Source organism: Quercus robur, chromosome 11 (assembly GCF_932294415.1).
Source record: "Quercus robur chromosome 11, dhQueRobu3.1, whole genome shotgun sequence".
Lineage (NCBI taxonomy): Eukaryota > Viridiplantae > Streptophyta > Magnoliopsida > Fagales > Fagaceae > Quercus > Quercus robur.
The window spans coordinates 39,573,984-39,601,754 of record NC_065544.1 but is presented as its reverse complement, the minus strand read 5'-3'; the positions used below and the strand labels follow the sequence as shown (position 1 = coordinate 39,601,754).

General features: G+C 38.2%; 1 protein-coding gene across 5 annotated transcripts in view; it reads left to right on the top strand.

Annotated features, from left to right (window-relative positions):
- Nucleotides 1–27,771, top strand: part of LOC126705671 (probable carboxylesterase 4, mitochondrial) — a 105,805-nt gene that overhangs the window by 7,529 nt on the left and 70,505 nt on the right. For 2 of the 5 annotated variants that reach the window (XM_050404783.1, XM_050404784.1), the window contains exon 1: nucleotides 8,317–9,384. In XM_050404783.1, the coding sequence (XP_050260740.1) occupies nucleotides 8,421–9,383 (963 nt within the window). In that variant the 5' untranslated portion in view covers nucleotides 8,317–8,420 and the 3' untranslated portion in view covers nucleotide 9,384. Of the gene's footprint in view, nucleotides 1–8,316; nucleotides 9,513–27,771 lie in introns of those variants that run through there. The other 3 variants (XR_007648384.1, XM_050404785.1, XM_050404791.1) reach the window with 3 other exon arrangements.

Genomic DNA, 27,771 nt, shown 5'->3' with positions numbered 1-27,771 from the left:
GATCTCTTTCATTTATATAGTCATCTAGGTTGTATCCTGGCCTTCCACTTGGAGGGCCAAGGCTTATTTCCTTTGATAATTATCCCATCAGGGCCTTACTAGAAGGTTTTCCTAGTAGGTTGTGAGCTGTGATGACACTGTTTAGGAGTCATTCTACCATTAATGCGGCTAGCTTAGTAGGTGCAGAGCATTGAATGTAGAGGTGATGAATGTTTTATCTATACTCTTCCTTCATTTATTAATGACAAACCTTCCACCCTTTCCTCGGAATGTGTCTGGTCAGAACTAGACTTCGGCCCTTCCGAGAACATATCAGTATCCTTGGGATTCTCGGGCACTCCAATCTCCCTAAGTTTGTGGTTGTGTTGTCATATTTGCTCTGAGGACTCTTTGATAGAACTTCTTAAGGGGTGCCTTTTTGGTGTTGACCTCTTCTCACTCATTCCTGTCCTCAGTTTCTCATCCCCCCACAATATTTCTATTTTAAATAATTATTAAATTAATTATGACATCATCACGGTTCAACCTAGGTTTGACCTCGATCTAATCTTGAAAACCTTGAACCTCTTTTTTTTTACGGTTCTTTGAATGATCTGGGTTTGAAAACCATGAACTTGACCCATTAATATTTAAAATATGTATTATATGGTTTTGTTGCTTACTCTCGTTGCCCCTCTCCCCCTAATATAAACCCTTAACTTGTTTTCTCATTTCATTTCAATTGCAAATTATTTGTGTTGGTTTGGTACTATACTTAGGTTTGTAAGGTTATAAATTTGTGGTTATTTGTGTTGGATTGGTGCTATGCTTAAGTTTGATTAGCGCAACAAACAACCACAAGTAAGATTATAAATCTTCTGTTCATTTTATTAATAATTTTATAAACATGTTGATCTAATGTTCAGTTTGTTAAAAAAAAAAAAAAAAGTTGTCCAATTTGTGGGTCCAACTTAATCCAACCTGATTTACGGGGGTTGGATTGAGTTATTTTGACTCAACTGTGGTGGGTTGAATTGAAAAAAAAATTCATCAATCAGACCCATGCCCACTCGTACATGTAGTAGAATATCTAACAATTTTCTTGCCGTAAAAAATGTAAACCAAGGAAAAAAAAGGTTAGGAGGACAAACCACTAGGAAGAGTGAGTAATTTCAACAAATTATCCTAAAATATATATAAAAAAGGAATTATTATTATAAATATTATTTTTTTTGAGAATGTATACTACGTGTACGTGAAATAAATAGTGTGAAAAAAAAAATCCCTCTAAGTGATACGAGAAATGGAAAACCAATTTCAGGTCTAGTAAGGTGCGCAATGAAGCTTAAACTAATTTTAACCTGGGTAAATTTTGGATATAGTTCATTCGATACAATATATTTGATTTTTCAAATAAATTCAAATATATAACTGTATTGAATTAATTATCCTTAAAGATAATAATATTATTTTTACTTCATTGTTTATTACAATCATGTGTTTAGAAATATAATAAATAACTAAAAAGGAGGAATTGTACTTAAATTTTGCTATTTTGAAGATTAAATTTTTTTTTATACTAAAAAAAAGTGTTTTTGCACTGTTAATAACTATTCCCATTTCTCAAAGTCCAATTCTAGCTCTTACTAGGAAAGTCACCAAAGAAGAGACTAGATCTCATTTGAAATAACTTATGCTGGTGACTTAAACTTTAAATCACCGACATAAGTGAGATTTAAAATTTTAAACACAGCAAAATATGCTAGCTCTATTTATAAGTTAATCTGTAATAATAATAAATAAAAAATAAAAAAGCTAAACTCACTGTGTTGAACTTCAATGTAGATAAATCTCTAGGTCCTCACGGTCATGAGTTTATTGGCCTTCTTTTCAAGCCCTACTGGGCAATTGTGCATTGATGTTGTAAGTTTTGGATGTTTCTTTGTAGTTTTTATGCTAGTGGGGGAAGACTATGCAACAAAATTTAACTCTAATGACTGAAGTTCCAATTCCAACGATAAAGACGTCTGTTTGGTTGGAAGGGTGGAATATGGGAAGGATAGAAAAGTGGGTAGATAGAAGAGATTTAGAGCCCGTTTGGTTTATGAGTTTTCATCGCCCAATTTTCAGTATCCATATTTTCTAAATTTTGTGGGCCCCACACCAATTTTGTTTGTTTGGATCAATTTCTTAACTCAATTTCCATTACTTAATATTCAAAAAAATGAGTTTGAGTTATGAAAACTGAAAACAAATGTTTGATATTTTCAGTTTTTGAGAATTGAGTTTTAGTGGCATTTTTGTAAAATTAAGCAAATAATGGGACCACTCGTATGACTTGTCCCATTACATAAGGTCTCTCTCCAAAAATCAGTTTCGCATTCTCACTCCATCCCGTTCTTCTCTCTATCTCTTCTCCTTCTTCATTTTTTTTTTCTTTTACCTAGAGCTCTCTCTTCTCATTGAACCTTCATTACACCTCCACAAGCCACCATCACCACACTAGTCGTCACCATCATGAGCAACCACCACGAGCCACTGTGAGATTAGTTCAAGCTCAGCCCAAATTGGGTCTTTGTTTTTTCTCTCTGTCTCTCTTTCCTCCCTTTGCCAGATCGATTTCTCTCTCAGTCATTTTTTTCTCCCTCATCCCTTTTGCCAGATCGGTTCATCTCTGTGTCTAATTTCGTGATTTAGGTCTCTGATCTAAGAATTCTGAGTTTGGGTTTGCTATGTTTGTGGTCTGGGTTTCCTGTGCATTTGTGTGTTGGTGGGTTTGGATTTTTGGTTGTGGTTGGTGAGGCTTAGGCAATGGTAGAGGTTGCTTGTACATTTTTTTTGGATTTTTTGTGGAAGGTTGTGATTTTGGTTGAAGGCTATTGGTGGATTTAGATTTTCGGTTGTGGTTATGGGTTTCCTGTGCATTCTTTGGGATTTTGTGTGTGGCTGTTGGTGGTGTTGATGGTAGTGGAATCTGGGTTTGCCGTTGGTGGTGGTGATGAAACTTGTTTTGGGTGTGGGTTTCATGTTCTTCGTGTAGAGTCACGCGGGTAAGGGAAGAAGACAGTTGAAAAAGATTGATCTGTGGGCTCCACCATTTTGGCAAAAAGTGGACTTAAAAGTTGAGTTATGTGACTGGGTTTTGTTACTAAACAAAAATTTTTGAGTTTTTGAATGATAGTGGGTTTTGAGTTTGAGTTTGAGTTATAAGTTATGAATATTGAGTTATGAAAACTGAGTCATGTTTAAACCAAACGGGCTCTTAGTTTTCTACCATTTGTGTTTAGTTGGGAGGATGAAAAAGTAAAAAGATGGAAAACTCATTTGTTTGGTTGAGAAGAAAAATGAGATGATGGAAAATAATGTTGGTATAGATTTACAATTATATCCCTATTAATAAAACAAAAGTAGCATTATTTTTATTAAAAAAAAAATTATTTGGAAACTTCACGTTACAATAGTAAAAAATGTCAATAAATTGTGATGACAAAGAGTAAAATACATTACCAACATGGGTTGGCTCAAGTGGTAAGCAGCTTGTGTCGCTTAAGCAAGGTCTCGGGTTCGAGACCTTGTGTATGCAGAATGCCCTGTTGGGAGACTCACCCACCACAGCCAGGTGTGCGACCCGGGTCGACCAACGGATTAGTCGGGGCGAAGCCCCGGATACCGTGGCAGGCAACCAAAAAAAAAAAAAAAAATACATTGCAAAGAAGATTAAATAGAAGATAAGAATAGTGGCTGACGTTTCTAAAAAAATATAAAATAAAAAAAGGAGTAGTGATTGGCTCAAATTAAACCACAACCACATAAAATAAAACCAAAACACATCTTTAATTAATATATATATCCAGGCACATTAAAATCTAGACTCAATGACTAGCACTCTTCCATTCTTAGCTAGAAACTGGCGGAGAACGAAAGGCAAAGAAAGGAGAACGAAAAAACAAAAAAAGCAAAGGCAATGAAAGAAAAAAGCTTAGGCAAAGAATTAATGAAGAAAAAGAAGATTCTGTTTTGATTAGGGAAAAAGTAAGCATACAAAGCAGGTGTTGGTAAGTAAGGACGAAATGGTAATTTTTGGTTCATTCTTAGTTCTCTTCCCCATTTTCTGTCTGATTTGCAGTCATCTTATTTTGGTGGGCCCGGGAGAAAAATACCTGGGCCCCACCAACAAATTATTTTCCTCTCCTCCATCAAATCAAACACCCACTAAAATATTTTTTCACCACTTTTTATTTTTATTTTTTTTCATTTCTATTTCATCTCCAACCAAACATATCCTAAATGAATAAATGGTGTTTTCTTGACTTTCGGTCTATTTTTTGTTGTAAACTTGTAATATTGTGTACAAATGCATGATCAAGCTTCTTAGGGATGGCTATCGGTAGGGTATGGATCGGATATACTCATATCCTACATGAAAAGTTTGCCCATAGATACCCTAATACCAATACCCATTATTATCCATATCCAATTCTTACTCGAATTTATTATCCATGGATATCTATACCCTACTCGAAACCCATTTAATTTTTTCTTTTTAAAATCCCCAAACATTTTAACTTAAAAACTAACCAGTAACTTTATCTTAAAAATGAAAAAACTAATCAATAACTTTGAAATCAGACGTATCTACTTCTTTTCTTTTTCTTTTTTTCCTTTTTTAAAAAAAAAAGAAAAAGGATAGATAGAAATTTTATTAGATAAAATTTTATTATACACTCTCTGATACATGCTCACAAAGCCTCACAAACACAGAGCACGGTTGTTCACGTGTACCTAGTAGCTTACCCTTTGTCATACCTGTGCTATTCACGCGTTCACGTGCCACCACAGCCATGATTCTTGGCAAATCTGTGAAGCCTTTAACCTCCGTAACACCGATTCATATTAAGTGTCTGGCTCGAGTTTAGAGAGAGAAAGGATGAGAGGTTGGGAACCACCATCTTGGTGGTGGCGATTGGGCTTCATGATAGAGCTAGTAGGTTGTGCCTCGTTTAGATCGAGGAGAGGGTGAGATTGATCCAGATTGAGAGAGGCTTCAGCCATGGTCATCTAAGATAGAGAGAATGTTCAGATCTGAGGATTACAAAGAGATTTCGAGGTTGAGAGAGTTTATTTGGAGATGAAGAAGACCACCATAGTGGTGGTGCTGGTGATCGGAGTGATGAGTTCAAGGTACTGGGCCATGGAGGCTCGGGTGAGAGAAAGAGAGAGAGTGACGGTGAGGATAGAGGTTCAAGTGAGAGAGAGAGAGAGAGAGTGAAAGTGAGAGAGTTAGGGTTTTTTATTTATTTTTTTTTATATATATATATGGGTTGGGTATGGATATTATCCATACCCTACCTGAACTATTCAGGTAATATTCATACCCTACTCAATTAGGTTCTACCCATGAAGAACCGGGTATTACCCAAAACATTTAGATCGGGTAGGGTAGAATATCTATTACCCAATGGGTATGGACATCCCTATCTTACTAATAAAGCCAACTACGCATTCCTGATTTTATTAGTCCCAATCAAACTACCTCTATTCATGGGAGGAATATAGGTGAAACTATTTTCTTAACTTAAGAGATGGTATAAAATTGACATAGGAATTCTAGTTAGCCAAGCTGGTTTATGTTGGAGCATTTTAATATTATTTAATTAAAATGAATTTATATGACAATATAAATGTAAATATATGAGGGTTAATATGAAAGATAGGGAGTTAATGAAATGTTTAATCTCACCTTGAAAATGAGAGAAACTCTTTTATTCTTTTTAATTGGTATGATTAATGGGCTGACGTGTGTAGTGATTCAAATATTGGCTAGATACATACGCAAGGGGAGGTGAAGGGAGGAGGCTATCTGTTTGGGCGTTTTCATTCTTTAGAAACTCTTATCTCATCTATTAATTGTGTAACTCCAGCCCATCAGTATTATATCTAGCAATTAATCTTGTAACACCCACTACATTAGAATTATTACCTAATTAATCAAAATTAATCTGGGAGGGATTCTTGGTAAGGAAGGGTGTTCTTTCTGATGGAGTTTTGAGTTTCAACACTTTGTAGAGAAGTTGCTTTAGCCATACGACATTTGTTGGGCTGTTATATTTTGGGGGAGACAAGTGACGTGCCTCAGTTCAAATAGTGTTGTGTATTTTTTAATCTCAAATAAATAATATCTAAAAGTATTATTTAGTTTCTTTTTGTATTATTTCCATTATTATTGTGTTTGCACCAACAATTTACAATAAATGATCGTCTTAGAAAAAGGTTATGCTTCTTAGAGTTTTGCGTTGAACTCTTTGGAAGCAATTGGCATCCCAAATCAATTAGTTTATGGATTAGGTTTAGGAGTCTAGTACTACAGAGTCTACACCTAAGTTTTTCATTGCTTTAGAGGGAGGACTAGTGCAATATTTTTATAGAAAAGAGAATTCAAATTTTGTTAGTGTACGGTTGTGAATCTTGTGATTCCCAAGGCACATATGGACAGTAGTTCTATATAATGCCGTCGTAAAAAATTCCACGACAACCCTCCGCCACCGCTAGGGGGCCTTGCAGAACTCCCTGGTGCAGAGAACGATGCCGGCGCCAGCAATATCAACCACGCGTGCCACTCCTCTGGAGCTTGTGGTGCGTGCAGTGGGCTTGAGGTTAAAGGCCAAGTAGTCATCTGTGATGGCTGCGAGCGTGGCTTCCACATCTGCTGCGCTAGAGCGAGAGTTGGCCGCCAGGTTTTGAGCCACGACAAGTGGATTTGTATGGAGTGCAAGTGCAGCGGTGTGAAGAGCTAAAAAGAGAAAGAGAGAGCACGCAAGAGAGAGAGAAGGGTTTGGAGGCCGAGAAAATGAAGGAAAATGAAAACCCTCGCGAAACACTGAGGGTTGGGTTTTTTTTTTTTTTTTTTTAATTTTTTTATAAGAAGGGCTGGGTTGAATTTAGATATATTGTTTTTGGGTTAAATGGGGTTCAATGAGTTTTTAGTTAAAACCCAATAATCACTGGGTCTAATTGAGTTAATGCCCATTTAACCCAACTAATAATTGGGTGAGTTTGAGTTCAATTAGAGTGGGTGGGTTTGGGTGGGCAAATGAATTTGTGCTTAATTTGTCTCCTCTAATATTTCTCATGGTTGTTTGGTGATTTTAAATTTGCACCCTTTTATTTTATTTTTTTGATAAAAAGATCTGCACCTTTTTAGAGCATCTCCAATGATCTATGCAAAAGCAAAATATTCTCTATAATAGAGAATGAGACCAAAAAAAGCCACTCCAATGGATTCTCTATACCCAAAATTTTTTTTTGGCTCATGAACAATAGCTCATCAAGTCTGATGGGCCACTGTTCATTCTTCAAAATTTTTTTCTTTATTATAATAATCAGCTGTTGAATAAAAAAATGTTGGAAGATGTATAGTTGTTAAAAAAAGAATAAATAATGAATGAAGAAATAATATTTAAATGAGATGGAAAATCTGTTGGAAAGTGTATTTGAAAAAGTAGATAGATAAAAGGTAAAAGTCACTGTTCATTATCCAAATAGTACAAAAAATTGATGAATTTACTGGAGATGCTTTTAGACCATCAATTTGGAGATTATTGATGACCAACCATCTCACTGCTTATCCACAATAATAATAATTATAATTAGTATTATGCTAATTTTGATAAGTTACAAATCACATCACGATAATATGAAAAAGTCTAAAACTACTAAATTTTTCAATACTTTCTGCCACAACACACGTCACGATTATATGAAAAAGTATAAATACCACCGTACACCCTTAGTGCGATGATCATTTCACAAGTATAAGTGCTTGTGGGGTGTGGGGGACAAGGGTCGGGGTTCAAATCTCTAGGAGGGAGTTTCACACAAATATACACTTAGATTAAGTTAGAGTAGAATTCTATTTTGTATAAAAAAAAAAAAGTATAAATCTATTAAGGGATTATTTGGTAGACTTGTTTAAGTTTAGTTTTCAGTTTTTAAATAACGTTACACCCATTTTTATACACTTTTTCACTCATATATATTTCAAAACAACAAAATACATGTTTTCAAACACATGTACCAAACACTTCCTAAATTTTTCATTACTTTCTGCCACAATTGTAACATAACAGAGTGTACTAATTAAGAAAAAATAATAAATTCATGTGTAACTGATTTTTTTTTTTTTGAGAATATGTAAATGATAATTAACTACTTGTAATTTGACACATCAAAATTATAATAAAAAAATTGGTGAGGTCAGAATTATGATAAAAAATTTATCATCCAATAAGTGTGACCCAATAAAAAATTAGTGGTTAAAACTACTCCGACTACATCAGCGTATTAAGTATGACCCAATAATTGCAATTTGCAACCTCATCGGCTCATCCATCATTCTCTCTCTCTCTCAAAAACTCACCCACCGCATTTTTTTTTCCCTGACAATGGATTCAAGTAACAATGAAACAACCCACGAATTCCCACCATACTTCAAAGTCTACAAAGATGGTCGCGTTGAAAGGTACATGGCCCCAGACACCGGAGGTAACCACCTTGCACCCGCAGGCCTAGACTCCAAAACCGGGGTCCAAACCAAAGACGTCGTCGTTTTTCCCGAATCAGGTGTATCAGCTAGACTCTTCATCCCCAAAATCAACGGCCCAGATCAAAAGTTCCCTCTAGTTGTTCACTACCACGGTGGGGGCTTCTGCCTTGGATCACCTTTCATGAAACCCTTTCACAACTTTCTTGTTTCCTTAGTCTCAGAAGCCAACGTGGTCGTTATTTCCGTTGACTATAGGCTAGCCCCAGAGCATGCTCTACCAGTTGCACATGAAGATTCTTGGGCTGCGATGCAGTGGATTTCAGCCCACTCATATGGGCAAGGACCCGAGCCTTGGTTGAACCAGTATGCGGATTTCGGGCGGGTTTTTGTGGCGGGTGAGAGTGCTGGGGCTAACATAGCCCATTACGTTGCAGTCCAAGCTGGCGCTACAGGATTTTTTTTTTTTTTTTGGAGCAAAGCTGGCGCTACAGGATTGGCTGGTCCTAATGTTATTGGGTCAATCATATTGCACCCATATTTTGGGGGCAAAGAACCTGATAAAATGACTAATTATATATACCCGACTACTGTCGGGTTCAAAGATCCGATACTGTACCCGGAAGCGGATCCGAATTTGTCAAAGATGGCAGGTAAGAAAGTGCTGGTTTGTGTGGCGGAGAAAGATCGGCTAAAAGATAGAGGTTTGGGTTATTGTGAAACATTGAGAAAGAGTGGTTGGAATGGTAGTGTGGGATATTTTGAGAGTGAAGGAGAGGGACAAGGGTTTTTTCTGTTGAATCCAAGTAGCGACAAGGTGGGGCCACTGATCAAAGCCATGGCTGATTTCATAAATCAGAACTAAGGTAATGTTGTTGCCTTGTTGGTTTTTCATTTTATGAAGACTTTTAGTTGTAAACTGGACTTTCGTGGTGCGCTACGAATGTCTTTGTTATTTAGTGATATGAAATAAATGTGTTAGCTTTTTGCTTGATGGTTTTGTTTTGTTTTTTGTGGGGGAGTGTAATTTCAGAAATTCAGAAGGTGTTTGGTATAAGTGTTTAATCCACAATTTTCATTCATTAATTACTACAACACGTATAAATACTTGTGTAAAAAACAATTGTAGCTAGGGATGTATTGAATGTACAGTTTTTTTTTTTTTAAATTTTATTTTACAATTAATCCACCGATTCACCATCAGTTACCAAATTGAACCCAACCTGGTGGGTTTGGTTTTTAAGGGTATGAGTTGGGTGCTTGGGTTGGATATAGTCAGCAAATTCATAAGTTCGCTTAATCCAATTCACCCAAGGTTTTGAAACTCAAACCGAACCGTATGACTTAACTCGGATAATTGTGAATTGTTCACTGAAAAGGTTTTTTAATCCTATAAATTGGCCTAAGTAGAAAAATCAGTGATTCGTATTAACTGAGGTCGAACCATCCGGGTTTGAGAACCGTGGACAGTTCTCATGGTTTAGATCAGTGCTTTAAATAAAAAAAAAAAAAAAAAATTGTGCTTGGCTTGGCTTAGAGTTACACACCTTATGGCTATTGTTGAAACTTCAAGCACTTATTCTTCTTTGTCTCTCTCTGTCATTGTTTCTGCTGTTTCTTCTTAATCATCTTCTTCTTCTTCTTCTTCTTCTTCTTCTCTCTCTCTCTCTCTCTCTCTCTCCCCTTTTTGTTGTTTCTTACTTTCTTTGAATTTTTCTTCTTTGGTTTGCTCAATGTTATATTGTTAGAGCACTCACAGCAATGGTGCTATATAGGTATAATGATATTTTTTTAGTTCTCAATCACAAAAAACCATGATACAGCAGTGGAGCTAAATCTAAAAGATTTAGCTCCTCAGCTACAGTGCACATCTATCTTTAGATGTGCACTGTAGCTCAAAGGTAAAAAAAAAAAAAAAAATTACACTTCTTTTTCTTCTCTCATTAAATAAACATTTCCTTCTCTTTCTCTCTCTCTTTCTCTCTCTCTCTCTGGCTTCTCTTCTTTCTTCCTCAATTTTTTTTTCTCTCTAGCTCGTCGACCAGCTCCTTCATCTCCCTCATCCCTTAGCTCGCTGGCCAGCTCCCTTATCGCCGATCTGCTTCGCTGACCCAACTTGCCGACCCACCCCAAGCCCCATCGCCGATCTCCCTAAGCGCCATCGCCCAGTCCATGCCTCTCTCTCTCTTAGTCACTCTCACCCCTCTCTCTCTCTTAGTCACTCTCACCCCTCTCTCTCTCAACGTCTCCGACCCACGCCTCCGCCAGCCTCAATGTCACCGGCCCAAGCCGACCCAAGCCCCAAGCCGCCGATCCACGCCTCCACCCAGTCCTCCGATCAGACCCACGCCGACACTGTCCTCCCCAAGTCGCAAGCCACTGCTGCCGCCCATCTCTCTATTCTCTTTGTTGTGATTGAGTTTGTTTGTTTTTTATTTTTTTTTAAATGTATTTTCATATGGGTTTGGTGGCTATGGTGGTGATGGTGGTTGATTTTGGCTATGGTAGTGGTGGTGGATGATTTTGACAGTGGGTTTGTGGATTTTGGTTGTGGTGGTGATGGATGATTTTGGCTTTGGCAGTGGGTTTTGTGTATTTTGGCTATGAGTTATGTGGTTTATAGTTGTGGTTGTGGTTGTGGTTGTGACAATGGCAATGAGTTGTGGTTGTGGTTATCATGGTTGGTTGTTATGGCTGGTGGTTTGTGGTGACTGGTGGCGATGGGGTTGTGATTGTGGTTGTGGTTGTGGTTTTGTTTTTTTTTTTTTTTTTTTTTTGATTTTTTTTTCTATGTTGTGTTGTGATTGCTAAAGTAGAGTGGTAGTTGTGGCCGGTGGTGGTGGTGGTGGTGGTGGGGGTGGTTGTGGTTGTGGGTGTGGTTGTGACTGTGACTGATGGTAGAGGTAGATGGTGCTGTGTATGTTTTTTTGGGTAGTGAAATATATTATTTTATTGAAGTAGTTATATTATTTTATTGTGATATTTATATTATTTTATTGTGTTGAAAATTAAAATAGATCCACTACTGTAGCATGTTTGTAGGTATAATAAATAAAATAATTTTTATTTATGCTAAATAATTAAAATTATAGATCCACTGTTATAGGTGATCTTAGCTAGTTAATATTTTCTTGAGCTTTGATTTACTATGAACCACTTTACATTTTCTCGGACTTTGATTTTGTACTATTAGATTTCAAATGAGTGGTCACCAATGCTCCCACGTTCAGCTGCCTCCTACTCTTCAAGTTTTTGTATTTATTTATTTTTAAAATTTCTTGGGAAATGTGGAATAGTAGAAGTTTTATTGGGCTCACAATAAAGTTGAGTGGGCGGACAAACCACTGTTAAAGCTTCAATTTTTTTACTTTATTTGTCATGGGAAAATACTTGACCATTTATTGTCTCTCTTATCCTTTTTATTTGGTCTAAAAAAACAGTTAATTAGCATATCAAATGAGCTTTAGGTAATTTAGACATAAGCTTGCATAAAATATATATATATATATATATTGAGCTCTAATAAAAACACACACACACATATACATATATATATATATATATATACATATATATATATATATATGCGGTTATTTCGAAACAGTATATCAATATTGATATGTATTAAAATATTTCATATCTCTCATTAAAAAAACTCAAAATCAATTTATGTTTGCTTAGGAAGTAATATTTCTTATTTGTCTTATGAAAGTTATGATATTAAAAATACATTTAAAAGATAGAGATTTATATTAATTTGGACTATTTTAGTCAATTTTTATTAATTAATTATATATATTTATATTTATATTTGTGGCGGGTCAAATTTGGTTAAGCTAAACTTCAACCTTGCACAATTTAGTTATAGAGATAGGATGCCAATCAACCTCAGTTACCATTTTTTTTTTAAAACAAGTTAATCAAATGATATTAGAATGTGTGCTTGGAATATATGTAAATCAAGGAAAATTGAATAAAACAAGTCTTGGATTGATCTAATAATGCTCCTCAGTTTTAGTCCGAGGTGAAAGTTTACACTTTTTCTTGTATGACAATACTATCACTCTCTCTTTCTCTCTATTTCTCTTCCTTGCAATCCTTGATCCACTTCTTCGTAGGGATCTCTTTCTTTTATATAGTCATTCAGGTTGTATCCTGGACTTCCACTAGGAGGTTTAAGGCTTATTTCCTCTGATACTTGTCCCATCAGGGCCTTACAAGAAGGTTTCCCTATTAGGTTGTAAGCTGTGATGACACTGTTCAGAGGTCATTCCACCATTAATGCGGCCAGCTTAGTGGGTGTAGAGTATTGAATACGAAGGTGATGAATGTTTTATCTATACTCTTCCTTCATTTGTTAATGACAAACCTTCCACCCTTTACTTGGAATGTGTCTAGTGGTCTTCAGAACTAGATTTCAGCCCTTCTGAGAATGTATCAGTATCCTCGGGATTCTCGAGCACTCCAATCTCCCTGGGTTTGTGGTTGTGTTATCATATTTGCTCTGAGGACTCTTTGATAGAACTTCTCCCTATCCTTAGTTTCTCATCCTCCCACAATATTTCAATTTTAAATAATTATTAAATTAATTATGACATCATAACGGTTCAACCTAGGTTTGACCTCGGTCCTATCTTGAAAACCTTAAACCTCTCTCTTTTATGGTTCTTTGAACGATCTGGGTCTGAAAACCATGAACTTGACCCATTAATATTTAAAATATGTATTATATGGTTATGTTGCTTACTCTCGTTGCCCCTCTCCCCCTAATATAAACCCTTAACTTGTTTTCTCATTCCATTTCAATTGCAAATTATTTGTGTTGGTTTGGTACAATACCTAGGTTTGTAAGGTTATAAATTTGTGGTTATTTGTGTTGGATTGGTGCTATGCTCAAGTTTGATTAGTGCAACAAACCAACACAAGTAAGATTATAAATCCTATAAAAAAGGATTATAAATCTTCTGTTCATTTTATTGATAATTTTATAAACATGTTGTTCTAATGTTTAGTTTGTTTTTTTTTTAAAAAAAAAATTGCCCAATTTGTGGGTCCAACTTAATCCAACCTGATTTACGGGGGTTGGGTTGAGTTATTTTGACTCAACCATGGTGGGCCGGATTTCAAAAAATTCATCAATCAGACCCATACCCACTTGTACAACAATTTTCTTGCCGTAAAAAATGTAAACCAAGAAAAAAAAGTTGGGAGGACAAACCACTAGGAAGACTGAGTAATTTCAACAAATTATCCTAAAATATATATAAAATGGGATTTTTTTTTTTTTTTTTTGAGAATGTATACTATGTGTATGTGAAATAAACAGTGTGAAAAAAAAAAAAAAAATCCCTCTAAGCGATACAAGAAATGGAAGACCAATTTGAGGTCTAGTAAGGTGCGCAATGAAGCTTAAACTAATTTTAACCGGGGTAAATTTTGGATATAGTTCATTCAATACAATATATTAGCTTTTTCAAATAAATTCAAATATATAACTGTATTGAATTAATTATCCTTAAAGATAATAATATTATTTTTACTTCATTGTTTATTACAATCATGTGTTTAGAAATATAATAAATAACTATAAAAGAGGAATTGTACTTAAATTTTTCTATTTTGAAGGTTAATTTTTTTTTTAATACTAAAAAAAGTGTTTTGCACTGTTAATAACTATTCCCATTTCTCAAAGTTCAATTCTAGCTCTTACTAGGAAAGTCACCAAAGAAGAGACTAGACCTCATTTGAAATAACTTATGTTGGTGACTTAAACTTTAAATCACCAACATAAGTGAGATTTAAAATTTTAAACACAGCAAAATATGCTGGCTCCATTTATAAGTTAATTTGTAATAATAAAAAATAAAAATAAAAAAGCAGATAAAAAAGCAAATAAACTCACTATGTTGAACTTCAATGCAGATAAATCTCTAGGTCCTCACAGTCATGGGTTTATTGGCCTTCTTTTCAAGCCCTACTAGGCCATTGTGCATTGATATTTTAAGTTTTGGATGTTTCTTTGCAGCTTTTAAGCTAGTGGGGGAAGACAATGCAACAAATTTTAACTCTAATGACTGAAGTTCCAATTCCAACTTTAAAAGCGTCTGTTTGGTTGGAAGGGTGGAAAAGGGGAGGATAGAAAAAGGGAAAAGATAGAAAAGAGGGAAGATAGAAGAGATTTAGAGCCCATTTGGTTTATGAGTTTTCATCACCCAATTTTCAGTTTCCATATTTTCTGAATTTTGTGGGCCCCACACCAATTTTGTTTGTTTGGATCAGTTTCTTAACTTAATTTCCATTACTCAATATTAAAAAAAAAATGAGTTTTGAGTTATGAAAATTGAATTTTTTTTTTTTTTTTTGATGTTTTCAATTTTTGAGAATTGAGTTTTTGTGGCATTTTTGTAAAATTAAGCAAATAATGGGACCCACCCGTATGACTTGTCCTATCACAGAACGTCTCTCTCCAAAAATCAGTTTCGCATTCTCACTCCAACCCGTTCTTCTCTCTATCTCTTCTCCTTCTTCATTTTTTTTCCCTTTTACCCAGAGCTCTCTCTTCTCATTGAACCTTCATTACTCCTCCACAAGCCACCACCACCACACTAGTCGTCGCCATCATGAGCAACCACCACGATCCACCGTGAGATCAGTTAAAGCTCAGCCCAAATCGGGCCTCTGTTTTTTCTCTCTGTCTCTCTTTCCTCCCTTTGCCAAATCGATTTCTCTCTCAATCGTATTTTTCTCTCATCCCTTTTGCCAGATTGGTTCATCTCGGTGTCTAATTTCGTGATTTGGGTCTCTGATCTAAGGATTCTGAGTTTGGGTTTGCTATGTTTGTGGTTTGGGTTTCCTGTGCATTTGTGTGTTGGTGGGTTTGGATTTTTGGTTGTGGTTGGTGAGGCTTAGGCAGTGGTAGAGGTTGCTTGTACATTGTTTGGATTTTTTGTGGAAGGTTGTGATTATGTTTGAGGGCTATTGGTGGGTTTAGATTTTCGGTTGTGGTTATGGGTTTCCTGTGCATTCTTTGGGATTTTTTGTGTGGTTGTTGGTGGTGTTGATGGTAGTGGAATCTGGGTTTGCCGTTGGTGGTGGTGATGAAACTGGGTTTGGGTGTGGGTTTCATGTTCTTCGTGTAGAGTCACGTGAGTAAGGGAAGAGGACAGTTGAAAATGACTAATCGGTGGGCTCCACCATTTTGGAAAAAAGTAGACTTAAAAGTTGAGATATGTGACTGAGTTTTGTTATCAAACAAAAATTTTGTTGTTTTTGAATGATAGTGGGTTTTAAGTTATGAGTTATGGGTTTTGAGTTTAAGTTATGAGTTATGAAAACTGAGTCATATCTAAACCAAACGGGCTCTTAGTTTTCTCTCATTTATGTTTAGTTGGGAGGATGAAAAAGTGAAAAGATGGAAAACTCATTTGTTTGGTTGAGAAGAAAAATGAGTTGATGGAAAACAAAGTTGATATAGATTTACAATTATATCCCTATTAATAAAACAAAAAGTAGCATTATTTTTATTAAAAAAAAATTATATGGACACTTCACTTTACAATCGTAAAAAATGTCAATAAACTATGATGATAAAGAGTAAAATACATTGCAAAGAAGATTAAATAGAAGATAAGAATAGTGGCTGACGTTTCTAAAAAAAAAAACAAAATTCAAAAAAGGAGTAGTGATTGGCTAAAATTAAACCATAACCACATAAAATAAAACCAAAACACATCTTTAATTAGTATGTATCCAGGCACATCAAAATCTAGATTCAATGACTAGCACTCTTTCGTTCTTAGCTAGAAACTGGCGGAGAACGAAAGGCAAAGAAAGAAGAACCAAAAAAAAAAAAAAAAAACAAGCAAAGGCAATGAAAGAAAAAAGCTCAGGCAAAGAATGAATGAAGAAGGAGAAGATTCTGTTTTGATGAGAGAAAAAGTAAGCATACAAAGCAGGTGTTGGTAAGTAAGGATGAAATGGTAATTTTTGGTTCATTCTCAGTTCTCTTCCCTATTTTCTTTCCGATTTGGAGTCATCTTATTTTGGTGGGCCCGAGTGAAAATACCTGGGCCCTACCAAATTATTTTCCTTTCCTCCTTCAAATCAAACACCCACTAAAATATTTTCTCGCCACTTTTTTTTTTCATCATTTCTATTTCATCTCCAACCAAACATATCCTAAATGAATAAATGGTGAGTTCTAGACTTTCGGTTTATTTCTTGTTGTAATATTGTGTACAAATGCTTGATCAAGCTTCTTACTTAGGGATGGCCATGGGTAGGGTATGGATCGGGCATACCCATATCCTACCCGAAATGTTTGCCCATGAATACCTGGATACCTGTACCCATTATTATCCATACCCAATTCTTACTCGGATTTATTATCCACGGATATCCATACCCTACTCGAAACCCATTTAATTTTTTCTTTTTTAAATCCAAAAACATTTTAACTTAAAAACTAACTAGTAACTTTATCTTAAAAAAAAAAAAAAAACTGATCAATAACTTTGAAATCAGACGTATCTACTTCTTTTTTTTTTTTTTTTTTTTTAATGGTAGATAGAAATTTTATTAGATAAAATTTTATTATACACTCTTTGATACATGCTTACAAAGCCTCACAAACACAGAGCACGGTTGTTCACATGTACCCAGTAGCTTACCCTCTATCATACCTGTGTTGTTCATGCGCTCACACGCCACCACAGCCACGATTCTTGGCAGATCCGTGAAGCCTTTAACCTCGGCAACATCAATTCATATGAAGTGTTTGGCTCGAGTTTAGAGAGAGAAAGGATAAGAGGTTGGGAACCACCATCTTGGTGGCGGCGATTGGGCTTCACGATAGAGCTAGTAGGTTGTGCCTCGTTTAGATTGAAGAGAGGTTGAGATTGATCCGGATCGAGAGAGGCTTCGACCAAGGTCGTCTGAGATAGAGAGAATGTTCAGATTTGAGGATTACAAAGAGATTTCGAGGTTGAGAGAGTTTATTTGGAGATGAAGAAGACCATCATAGTGGTGGTGCTGGTGATCGGAGTGATGAGTTCAAGGTACTTGGCCATGGTGGCTCGGGTGAGAGAAAGAGAGAGAGTGACGGTGAGGATGGAGGCTCAAGTGAGAGAGAGAGAGTGAAAGTGAGAGAATTCAGGTTTTTATTTTTATATATGGGTCGGGTATGGATATTATCCATACCCTACCTGAACTATTCGGGTAATATCCATGCCCTACCCGATTAGGTTCTACCCATGAAGAATTGGGTATTACCTAAAACATCTGGATCGGGTAGGGTAGGATATCCATTACCTAATGGGTATGGCCATCCTTATTCTTACTTATAAAGCCAACTATGCATTCCTGATTTTATTAGTCCTAATCAAACTACCTCTATTCATGGGTGGAATATAGGTGAAACTATTTTCTTAATTTAAGAGGTGGTAAAAAATTGACATAGGAGTTCTAGTTAGCCAAGCTGGTTTATGTTGGGGCATTTTAATATTATTTAATTAAAATGAATTTATATGACAATATAAATGTAAATATATGAGAGTTAATATGAAAGATAAGGAGTTATGAAATGTTTAATCCCACCTTGAAAATGAGAAAGACTCTTTTATTCTTTTTAATTGGGGTGATTAATGGGCTGACGTGTGTATTGATTCAGATATTGGCTAGATACGTACGCAAGGGGAGGTGAAGTGAGGAGGCTATCTATTTGGTCATTTTCATTCTTTAGAAGCTTTTTATCTCATCTATTGATTGTGTAACTCTAGCCCATCAGCATTATATCTAGCAATTAATCTTGTAACACCCACTACATTAGAATTATTACCTAATTAATTAGAATTAATCTGGGAGGGATTCTTGGTAAGGAAGGGTGTTCTTTCTGATGGAGTTTTGAGTTTCAACACTTTGTGAAGAAGTTGTTTTAGCCATATGACATTTGTTGGGTTGTTATATCTTGTGGGAGACAAGTGACACGCCTCAATTCAAATAGTATTGTAGGGACACGATTTACAGCCCAAGCCTAAAATGTACGGGATCTTGGCCCAATGAGTCCAATACAAAAAAATTGTAGAGAGTAGGTCGAAGAACTAGGCCCTAATGAATTTGACAACGGCTAGTATGGGTATGGAAGATGATCAAGCAAGAACAAAGAAAGTAAAGCTGAACGACTTCACTGTCTGAGGAGGTCAAACTTATATAAATTGGTTACAATTTAATACAGGAACAATTTAGATTGCTACAGTGTTCTCTCTCTATTTTCCCGATTCCCTAGATATGGAGGATCTCTCACATTATATAGCTCCCTTGGGATCATCTTGATCCTAAACTTGTTGATTGTCTGATCCCTTACTTGAGTACCTGTCTCATCAGACACCTTCTTTGGCTTTCTGTGAGTTATGATAGCCAAGGCAGTACTGTTTGGAGGTCTTCTCCACATAAATGTGGTCAGAAAAGTAGCTGTAGTGCATTTAATGAGGTGGTAGTAGCTTTTTCTTAGATATTTTTGGGTTTCCTTCTTTCTCGTATGTTCTTGAGGCATGTCTTTATCAATGGGGCCTTCTAGAAGATCACTCTAATCACTGGAATAGATACTTGAGCTGCATTTATCGTATTTGAGGAGAAGTTCCTCCTGGATCACCCTCCATTCGTTTCCTACTTATGAGACTTTAAATGGGAACCCCTAACAATTATTTGTTCCTCTTTGGACTTATCAATGTCCTCAGACAAAGCCCAAGGCCCAATATATGATCTTGGGCCCTTATCCCTACAATAGCCCCTCAAAATTCTGGTTTTTCCCTCTCATCCGAGGAGAAAAAGTGGTGTTTTGATTTTTAAGAGATAAGACCAACTGATTCCTTGATTCACACGTGCGGGAGTGCGGTTTTATGCACCTCATAATTGCTACTGATGCTTCGTAGCCCACGAGGCGTTATTAATTACTCTAGGCGGCTTTATGTTTCCCGTATCCAATGGTGAGGTGCCAATCCAATGGCTGAAATTTTTCCTAGAATTTTGAGCGGGAGTATTCCCACTTATTTTCTCCCTTTATATAAAGTCTTGAGAGTACTCATTTTCTTCTTTACTTCACAAATCTTCAAGTGTTCCAGAGAATCCCAGCGCTCCAACCCACAAAATATTCTAAGTTCCTAAGACTTTATAACTCTGTTCTTAAGAAGTTTTTCGAAAGACCATTTCTAAAGGATCAAGATTAATACACTTACTTTCGTAAGTTTCTGTCTCTTTACATTCTTCTTCTCCTCCTCGGCCAACCCCTCGGCCTTCTTTCTCTTCAAAAAAAATTTCTTTCACATCTTCTTAGTTTGTTTAAATGGGTAGATTTAAACATTTAGTTGACTCTCCGGCTGGCATGGAGGGCTTTAGGGCCAAATATCAAATCCCACAGGGAGTAGCCCTGTCATATTGTGCTCCAGACCAAATTCATACTAATAGAGAGGTGGGTGAAGTCGTTGTTCCTATGATCGGTTTCATAGAGGGAGGAATGACGCTTCCCATGGGTAGGATAACCAAGGGCTACCTGATTAACCACAGACTGACCCCCCATCAATGCGCCCCAAACCTATTTAGGGTTTTGGGCTGCGTAGATGCTCTCAACAAGCAGATGGGCTTAGGGCTCATGTGGCATGATGTGGTTCACATGTATGAGCAGATGGGTTTAGGGTGTGGGATACTATCAAATCCCGATCCGAGGTCGTTAGGTTGATATCTTGTCTCCCCAAATCTAATAAGGGCATGAAGGACAACTACCTGATTGTCTCCGGGGAGTGGAACAACGGTTTTCATTGCTCAACTTGAGCGGGAGAGCCAGGTGGGGTACCTCTAGGATCAGTCCCTTTGGCAGGGGATTTTAGCTCTCTTAATTTTTTTCTTTTTATAAAATTTTTCTTTCTTTTTTTTAAATTTTTTTTTTTTTAAAACCCTGCCTTAACATTCCGTCTTCTCGGATAATAGTCTCAATTGATCTAACCGTAATCTCCTTCTCAGACACTTTTTACAGATAAAAACCATGTCGCCCTGAGACTAGGTCTTGTCAACGTACCAAGTCTCAACAAGTTCTTGAGGTCTGAAGTATTTATAAGCGAAGACAGACAATTAAAAGCTGCTCAACTGATTTTAGATTACGAGCCTTTGTCTCGTCAATTCCAGGACGCGAGGCAAGTGATAAGAGTTGGTGACTCTAGGCTGAACCGCATAGACGTATCTAGGCCAGGGTTTTTGGCTCAGAGAGATCTATCACCCGTTGAATTGCTTGTTCAACGCGCTCCTCCTCAGGTAGCTGCTTTGAGAGAGGAGTCAGCCTCTTCTTGACATACCCTTGACGCTGAGATCGATCAGTTCCGCTTCAAGGAGGAAGGAGCACCAGAAAGACCTGTAAAGCTCTCGGATTCTGAACACGAGTCCGAAAGATTCTCTACAGCTCATCCTCTGAAGCTAATTGTCGCTCGGGTCTACACTAGCTCAGAAATCGAAGAAGAAGGAATGGATTTGAAGCCTAGGTCCGGCTTAAAGGGGTTGCTGGCAAACAAGAACAAAGTGTCCACGTCAAAGGAAGTTCCTAAGACCCAAGTTCCTCCCAGTCTCCCTCTTCCTCTTCCTCCTACACCTACAGACCTCAGAATGAAGGCCATTCCCAACTTGAGGAAGAAAAGGCCAGTTGAAGACCTGGAAGAAGGCAAGGTGGCGCCTCAAAAGGGGGCCAAGTAACAAAAGAAGGGCAAGGATCCCTATGACAAAAAAGCCAAATTGGTGGAGAGTCGTGATAAAGTTGAAGTACGCCGAGGGCAGCACTTATGAGCCCCTCTGCTAGAGGTGGATGGTACTCCTATTCCTTTGGATGCCATGATTTGGGAGTCCCAAAGGGGGTACGCCACCGTCCTCGCCGAGGCTCTAGAGCAACGTCTATTTCTCCCCCGGGATATGGAGGGCCTTAGGCGTACCAGGCAACCCGACCTCTTTATGTCATTTAAGAAGGACCTTGCTATGGTAAATCAGTCAACACTTTTATGAGTTTAACGCAAGGATTCTTATTTATTCTTATGCATATATTTGATCATTTTGCTATTGACATGTAGCCTACTCAGCAGGTTTACGTGGCCGAGGAATGGGTCAGGAACGCTTGTGACGAAGTCAAAGCTGAGGCCCATTCTCGTATTGAAGTTGAGAAGGCCCTCGGGGCCCTTAAAGAAGAACATGCCCAACTATCTAAAAAATTAAAGGAGGCGGACAAGGCTCACTTAAGCACCGAGGCGGGCCTAAAAACCACAAAGAGGCAAATAGAGGATCAGCGCTAGAAACTGCATGTAACTGAGATAAATCTGGCCACCGAAAAGCAAAATGTTTTAGATCTTAAAACTGAGCTACAGAAAGCTAAAGATGCTGCTTGGGTGGCTAGGGAAGCCGCTGAGGCCACGATGGCCGCATTCTATGAATGTGGGGTGCTAAACATGGAGGCTCGCCTGGCAGAGGAGGTGGCTGTAGTGTGCAGGGACTACTGCACCGAGTCTTGGGGAGTAGCAATGGATTGGGCGAGAGTCCCTACAGACTCCGAGCTGAGGATAGCCGAGAGTATCTTCTTCCTAGAGGATATTCAAGAAATTCTAAGTACAGTTCCTCCTTCTGAGCAACTCCCTACCACCCAAGCTTCCCATCCCGAAGCTGAAATCTCTAAAGGGGCTGGAGTGGGTGAGGAGGCTCAGCCTTTGGTGAAGCCCAACCCCTCTGAGGATGCCCTTACAATCAGGGATGTGGTCTCCCAAGCCAAGGATGCAGAGGCTATGTCTAAAACTGGTGATGTCCACTCCGAGATTGCTGATCCCTAGGAAGACCCTTCCTAAGCCAAGGCCTAGGATCCCAGATATAGGGTTTTCTTTTGTAGTAGTTTTTTTTGTTGTTGTTGTTGTTGTTGTTTTTTTTTTTTTTTTTTTTTTTTTTTTTGTTTTGTTTTGTTTTTTTTTAACTTTTTGTAGTGGTGTTCTGCCTTCTGACAATGTATTCCCTCTTTTGTTTAATGAAAAAATTTTTTCTTTTTTTTTATCTCTCATACCTTTACTTTTATGTGCTTCGAAACTTATGACTATCATAATAGTATCGAACTGTTGCTGTGCTAACTTTAATAAAAACTGGAAATAACTGTGTATCAGTAACAAAAAGGTTTACCCTATGCTTGCACTGTGAAATGATTCAACACTTGTATAAATAATCAAGGTCCTTAACTTACTCAAAGCCATCAATCCGATGAGTTGTGCATAATCTTGGATCTATTTTGACACTTAGCGAGGGTTAGATATTGAATGTTACTTTCACCCAAGTATGTGGCCTGAGAGACCTGGCATAACCTAGGATCTGTCTAACACTTATAAAGATGCCCTTGAGTGTTAATTTTACCAAAGCATCTGGTCCGAGAACTTAGGCATGACTAAGGTTTTATTTAAACACATAGATAGATGTCATAGTGTGTTAATTTCCCCAAAACATCTGGTTTGAAGACCCATGCATGACTAAGGTTCTGTTTAAACACTTAGATAAATGTCATAGTGTGTTAATTTCCTCAAAGTATCTGGTTCGAGGACCCAGGCATGACTAAGGTTTTGTTTAAACACTTAGATAGATGTCATAGTGTGTTAATTTCCCTAAAGCATCTGGTTCGAGGACCTAGGCATGACTAAGGCTCTGTTTAAACACTTATAAAGATGCCATTGAGTATTAATTTCACTTAAGTATGTGGTCTGAGAGGCCTAACATAACTTAGGATCTGTTTAACACTTATAAAGAAGAACAAATAATGGGAAGTGTAATGCCTTTATACAACAAATGAACATATTGATAAAGGAAACTTTCATCATTAATAATACATTTTCAGGTTGTTTACATTCCAAGGGCGCCGTATTACATTTTCATCTAAGTCTTCTAAAAAATATGCTCCTATACCAACCACTGAGGTGATGCGATATAGTCCTTTCCAATTGGGCCCTAGCTTTCCCCATGCTGGGTTCTTTTGCATTACCCAGAATTTTTCTCAATACCAAGTCACTAGGCACTAATGGCCTCAGCTTTACGTTGGCATCATAACCTTGCTTGAGTTTGTGTTGGTAGTATGCCAACTGAACCATTGCACTTTCTCTTTTTTCTTCAATAAAATCTAAGCTCTTCTCTAGCAACTCATTGTTACTGCTCGGACTGAATGAGCTGGTCTTAAGCGTTGGGAAACCAGTTTCTAAAGGAATGACAACCTCTGCTCCAAAAGTCATTGAAAAGGGGGTCTCCCCTGTTGACCTCCGAGGTGTGGTTCGATATGTCCACAAGACTTGTGACAATTTTTCCACCCATTTTCCTTTCGCATCTTCCAACCTCTTCTTGAGTCCATTCACTATGACCTTATTAACAGCCTTGGTTTGTCCATTCCCTTGGGGATAAGCTGGTGTAGAATATTTGTTCATAATTCCCAAATCACAGCAGTATTTGCTGAAAGATTTGCTATCAAATTAAAGGCCATTGTCTGAGATGAGGATGCGAGAGACCCCGAACCAAGTAAAAATGTTTTTCTAGAAAATTTCTTGGCGTCCACGTCTCTAATATTCGCCAAGGGCTCAGTTTCAACCCATTTAGTAAAGTAGTCTGTGCCGACCAGCAAGTACCTCTTGTTCCCTGCGGACCTTGGGGAATGGACCGATGATATCTAAGCCCCACTGAGCAAAAGGCCAAGGGCTAGATGGGGGGTTAAGGCTTCCTCCTGGTTGATGTATATTTGGTGTAAATCTTTGTCATTGATCACACTTCCTCATATATTCTTGCGCTCCTTTCTGCATATTCGGCCACCAATAGTCCTGAGTGATGGCTCTGTGAGATAAAGATCTGCCTCTTGTGTGGCTTCGACAAATTCCTTTATGTAATTCCTCAAGGAGTAGCTTTAATGCCTTAGGGTGAACGCAAAGTAGATACAGCCCAAATAAAGAGCGCTTGTATAGTTTTTGGTCCTCGGATAGCTAGAAACGAGGCGCCTTTCTCTATATTTTGTCAGCTTCTATTTTATCCTCCGGCAAGATGTCCTCTCTCAGAAATAATATTATAGGGTCCATCCAACTAGGCCCTACTCTGACTTGGTGAACATGAACCACCTTTCCCTTTATCTCTGTGGGTTTTCACAAGTTTTATATAAGGATAACTCGAGGTAGGCTCTGCGCCGAGGAGGTTGCAAGCGTGGCTAAGGAATTGGCATGTGTGTTTCCACTTCTGGGGACATGCAGTAGGCTAAAGGATTTAAATCCTGATTGCAAATGCCTAACTTGACTTAAATACCCTTGCATCCTCTCATCTCTTGCCCCTAGTTCGCCCTTCACCTGGCCGACAACTAGTCTAGAGTCCGAGAACGTCTTTACTGACTTTCTTCCCATTCTTTGAACCATGGACATTCCCTCTAGCAAAGCTTCATATTCAACTTCATTATTTGTGGCCGAAAAGCCCAATCTTAATGATTTCTCAATGGTGAGCTTTTCAAGGGAGATTAGAACTAGCCCCACTCCAGAACCTCTTTGATTTGCTACACCATCAACATATACCTTCCAAAATAAAGGTTCTTGTAGGGAGATTGTACCAACCGATTTTCCATCCATGTTCTATGTCGCTACTACTTCTTCTGATGGGGGTTCAGTAAACTCAGCCACCAGGTCCACAAGGACCTGGCCTTTGACAGAGGTATGAGGCATGTATTTGATGTCAAAAACCTCTAGAACTGTGCCCCATTTAGCAATCCTTTTCGTGTAATCAGCACTTCGAAGTATGGCCTTGAGTGGAAGCTGAGTTAGGACGACAACTGTATGTGCTAGGAAGTAATGGGGAAGCTTTCGTGTACCATGCACCACTGCTAGGATGGCTTTTTCCAGTGGTAAGTAATGAACCTCGGCCTCATGTAGTGACTTACTCACGTAATAAACTGGCCGTTGTATGCCACTGTCAACTCGTATCAACACCAAACTCACAGCATGAGGGGCCACAGCAATATAAGCAAATATAATTTCATCCATCCTAGGGCTGGACATGATAGGTGGATGAGAGAGATATTCCTTAAGTTGTTGGAAGGCCAAAGCACATTCCTCGATCCACTCAAATCCCTTTCGTTTATTCATCAATAAGAAGAAGGGTCTGCATCTATCCGCTGACCGGGAGATAAACCGATTCAAGGCAACAGTCATTTCGGTTAGTTTCTAAACTTCTTTTGAGTTTCGAGGTGGTTGTAGACTGTTCATCGCTTTAATCTTTTTGGGATTAACCTCAATCCCTCGGTGAGTCACCATATAGCCCAGAAATTTGCCTGATCCCACACCAAAAGAGCACTTGGAAGCGTTAAGGCGTAGGTTGTGTTTCCTTAAAATTTCAAATATGTTTCCAAGGTCTCCCACATGCTCGGATACCACCTTGCTCTTCACCACCATGTCATCTATATAGGCCTTAATACTCTTGCCCAACTGCGGTTCAAACATCTTAGTCATCATCCTTTGATAGGTGGATCCTGCAGGGCATTACTTTGTAATGGTAGTTTCCAGTGGGCGTGACAAAGGCTGTCTTCTCTTATCATCCAGGGCTAGTGGTATTTGATGATATCCTTGAAAGGCATCTAAGAAACTCATTCGAGGATGGCCAACAGTGGCATCCACCAGTTGGTCTATTTGAGGCATAGGAAAGGGATCTTTTGGGTAAGCCTTGTTTAAATCTGTGAAATCCACACATACTCGTCATTTCCCATTCTTTTTCTTCACTACCACAGTGTTGGCCAGCCACTTAGGGTAGAAAACTTCTTTGATAGCCCCTGCCTACCATCAGAATGGTCTCTAGATGAGCGCCGATGAGGCTGTTTTTTTGGGGTAATAGATGGATTGACATTCAAATGGTGGCAAATGAAGTTTGGGTCCACCCCCGGAGCTTCATAGGCATTCCACGCGAATACATCCACATTTTTTTTAAGGAACTCAATTAGCTCATCTCTCTCTTGGGGAGGTAGTTGGGAGCTGATCTGGAAGAACTTCTCCGAATTATCGCCAACAATGACCTTTTCTAAATCTTCGCACTTCGCTTCCTCAGTTGATCCATTATTGGGCAATACCAGAGTTTTTGATTGCTATAAGCCCCTTTTAGCAGATGTCAAGGACTCAGCATTGGGCCAATGTAAGATGGTAGCCACCATGCACTGGTTAGCCATGGACTGATTCCCCACAATCTCTTTAACCTGGCCATTGGACAGATATTTCACCTTTTGGTGCAGGGTAGAAGAGACGGCTTTTAAGGCATGAAGCCAAGGTTTAGCCATTATAGCTGTGTAGGGTGAGTAAGCGTCCACCACAATGAAATCCACTTCCACCACGTCTGAACTGGTCTGTATAAGTAGTCTAATCTGACCTCTTGGAGTAACAGTCTTCCCCTCGAAACTTACTAGAGGGGAATCGTACGCCGTTAGGTCCTTGGGTTTCAAATTCAGGCTCTTGTACAGGTCGGGGTACATTATCTCGATAGCATTTTCCTGGTCTACCAACATTCTCTTCACATCATACCCCTTATCCTGAGTGTGACCACCAAAGCATCGTCATGGGATTGGATAGTTCCAATTTTATCCTCGGCCGAAAAGCCCAGATCCAGTGGGGTCTCTATTTTGGCTATTTTTGGCTCTGAATTGCTGTCCTCAGTAGACAGTCGAGTCACAGACATCACTCTGGAGGGACAAGAACCGGTTCTACCAGGGGCAGTGAAGATGACATTGTTCGTTTCCAAAGGAGGTCTTGAAGAAGCATCTCTCCAGGGATTTGAACTTGTCTGCCCCGCTTGGCCATTGGAATGGTACAACAGTTGCTTTAACTTTCCTTCTCGGACCAACTGGTCCAGATGGTCCCACAAATTCCTGCAATTTTCTATAGTGTGCCCCTAATCTTGATGGTATTGGCAATAAAGGCTCTGGTTGCGTCTCATAGGGTTTCTAGCCATCTTGTTCGGCCATTTGAAGAATGGCTCGTTCTTAATCTTCTCTAGAACCTGATGCACCGGTTCTCTGAATACTGTATTAACAATTTGGGTGTTGGTGGACCCTGATTGTCCAGAAAAATCTCTTCGAGGTCGGTTGTTATTGAATCGATCCGACCTGAAATCCCTCCTCTCCTGAGGGATAACTTTAGCCTTTCCTTTACTTAGTTGCTGGTCTTCCTCAACTCTTTTATACTTGTTAATCCGGTCTATGAGTTGGC